Below are 2,823 nucleotides of genomic sequence, written 5' to 3'. Positions count from 1 at the left end.
TATATATATATATATATATATATATATATATATATATACATGCATTTATACATATACCAACATGAAATACACATAAACTCATTAACTACACATAAACTTACAGCATCAGAGTTTTGTCGTCCGAGACGGATCCGAAAACGTTGCGGCTTGTACAATGCCATGCCACGTCCTGCAGATATTGGGTGAAGTTATTTAAGCCTAAAAATAAAACAGACATTTCAATGATGCACATTTTATCGGAATATACAATATATGCCCCATGGGAAGGGTTAGGCGGGAGGAGGGGGACGATACAGAAATGCACCGACAGGTGCCACGTAATGCATCCTACAAACGAAGTGTGTAATGTAGTTCATCTCGGCGGTGTTGAGAATCCAAGCGATTTTGTTTGATCTGCGCGGTAGTGTGTATCACCGCATTGTTGTATATCTAGACAATGCTGCTGAACTGTGCAACGCTGAGTACCCCAGCTCAAGAGCGTGCACGTGCAGTGGAGGACTGCAGCACTGCGGAAGGCTTACTAGTGCTACAACAGACGTGTAGTGTGGCTAGGCTCAGCAGAGAGGCAAGGTGTGTATCGTCGATAGGAGCACATGAGTGTGAATGACTGTGTCTTGTAGTACCCAGATGGTACACACCCGCAACCCATACATCGCCAACAGGGTAGTGGAGTGCTGACGGCTCTGTCATGTAGCTCACTCAAGCTACACACAATATTCACATACATGCACATGGCATCACACCACGCACAAGCAAAGAGCAAGCAGGCGAAAACTCTAAAATCACACACCTCCACAATATCCGTGTGAGCGGTGAATTTCCTCCTTGCATCCTGTGTGTGCGATGGGCCGGTCAGCGATGTGCTGTTTTCGACATCCCACACACACACCACACCGTCATCAGACCCACTCAGTAGTACACCCTGGTTGTTGGGGTTCCACGCCAGGCCATAGCCTGGAATTAATAGAAGCAGTGTGTGGTCACGATTGCAACAGTTCATACGTTTGTTGTTCGTTTCAGTAAACTCTATGTCGAGCTTGGAGCTAACAGGATCAGTGGGAGTCCGAGCATACGAGGATGCCTGTGGGGATTTTTTCCGCACAATTTATATGATACAGTATCAACGAAGCAAGATTTTGGGGATGATACTTGATGTGTTGGTTGTGTAAATTTCATATTGAGCAAGAATACCCGGACATATACACTTGGAATGGGACCACACACACGCCCGCCTATGTATACGAATATTGACCCTTGTAATACGCCCGTGTCGCGTTCTGAGTGTTGCGCATCTAAATCTGTGCTACATTACCTCAGACATAGCGTGTCCTACGCACCTTTGAGCATCCTACTCAGTGCTGCGCTTAAAGTACTTCACGATATATAGGCACTCGTGTGCGTGAGTGTGAGTGTGTGGCTATACCTTCTTTCTCGTACCCTGTGAGCTTATATAGGCACTCGTGTGTGTGAGTGTGAGTGTGTGGCTATACTTTCTTTCTCGTTCCCTGTGAGCTTATATAGGCACTCGTGTGCGTGAGTGCGAGTGTGGCTATACCTTCTTTCTCGTGCCCTGTGAGCTTATATAGGCACTCGTGTGTGTGAGTGTGAGTGTGTGGCTATACCTTCTTTCTCGTGCCCAGTGAGCTTGAGGACTGGTTGTTCCCGTTTCGAATCACCCTCCACCCCAATGTCATACAGGAACAGCTCAGGCGCGGGTCCTTTCGTGGCCACTATATTTGGATTCTGTATAGACGCGACAGTAAGCAGTTCAAAATAAAGCTAAAAATAGCACGGAGAGCTAAAATATTACGATGGAGCTAAAAAATACTACGGTAGACAGCCGTGGTGTGGTACTTCTCGCTAACATCTAAATATAGAGAGTGCTATTTCTACAATACTACACATGGTGCTTGTAGCACATGCTGTGAGATAAGGGCCACGGGTGTAGGGTATGTTCTTCACTCTGGATAAATGCATAAGGAAATCGATTTGTGACAATGAACAGTTAAGGACAGGCGCGAGAAGACTAGTGCATCTCAGTAGCAGATACGCACACAGATGAACAGAGCCGTTCTGCTAAATGACTCCTCATACAATACGCACACACTCGTGATTGCATGTAACCTTAACCACAGGATGCGACACTTTATCGTACACTACACGTACTTACACTGGCATAGACGTGCACGAGGTCATAATGCCGGCCCGCATGTTTGCACAGGCAGATGTACAACCAACATATCTGAGATATAGCCCACATCTGCACTACATGACATATAAGCAATGCCATTAGTATCAGGTGTAAGGCAGCACTCGCACAGAATGCATAGCCTATCAGTTACCTGAGGCATACATCTGGCTCTGTTGATCTCGCCGTTGTGCTCAAATGAACGGTTCATGACAAACCGGCCGGTCCTCCTGAGAAACTCTTCTGTAAAGCCAGAACAAATAGACATCAGCAACGTCGAGTTGAGACAATTCTTTAGATATCGTATCAGACTACAATCTAAATTCAACGGAGAGTAGTGTTGTGTTGGTATAGAGTGTTGGGAGCATTTGAATCGACAGGCTTTAGTGCTGTGTCTGACGATAAGTGCTGTGTCTGACGATATTGTGGTTGTTTACATATTCAAATGTATCAGAATGTGTGCTGACACTACATGCGAATTCACACCAAGTTGAACAGCACCGCAAAATGAGAGTATACCTATGGGTTATTGAGATGGTCCAATGAGATATAGTGGTGTGTCGAGACGACTCTGTGATTCTTCGCACACCAGATATATCAAGATGGATCTAAATACTCTACGCGCGTTCTCCAAA

General features: G+C 45.5%; 1 protein-coding gene across 1 annotated transcript in view; it reads right to left on the bottom strand.

The window, feature by feature from the left end:
• SARC_04218 (histone-binding protein RBBP7) overlaps nt 1-2,433 on the bottom strand; it is an 8,259-nt gene extending 5,826 nt beyond the window's left edge. The window contains exons 1-4 of the mRNA XM_014301972.1: nt 2,343-2,433; nt 1,623-1,743; nt 791-954; nt 102-169 (exon numbers count right to left, since the gene is read on the bottom strand). Coding sequence (XP_014157447.1) covers nt 102-169; nt 791-954; nt 1,623-1,743; nt 2,343-2,399 — 410 coding nt within the window. The 5' untranslated portion in view covers nt 2,400-2,433. The remainder of the gene's footprint in view (nt 1-101; nt 170-790; nt 955-1,622; nt 1,744-2,342) is intronic.
• Nucleotides 2,434-2,823: the final 390 nt, after the last annotated feature.

This window comes from Sphaeroforma arctica (assembly GCF_001186125.1).
Source record: "Sphaeroforma arctica JP610 unplaced genomic scaffold supercont1.230, whole genome shotgun sequence".
NCBI classification, from domain to species: Eukaryota; class Ichthyosporea; order Ichthyophonida; genus Sphaeroforma; species Sphaeroforma arctica.
Note: the sequence above shows the minus strand (reverse complement) of the source record. Positions and strands in the feature narration are given on the sequence as shown.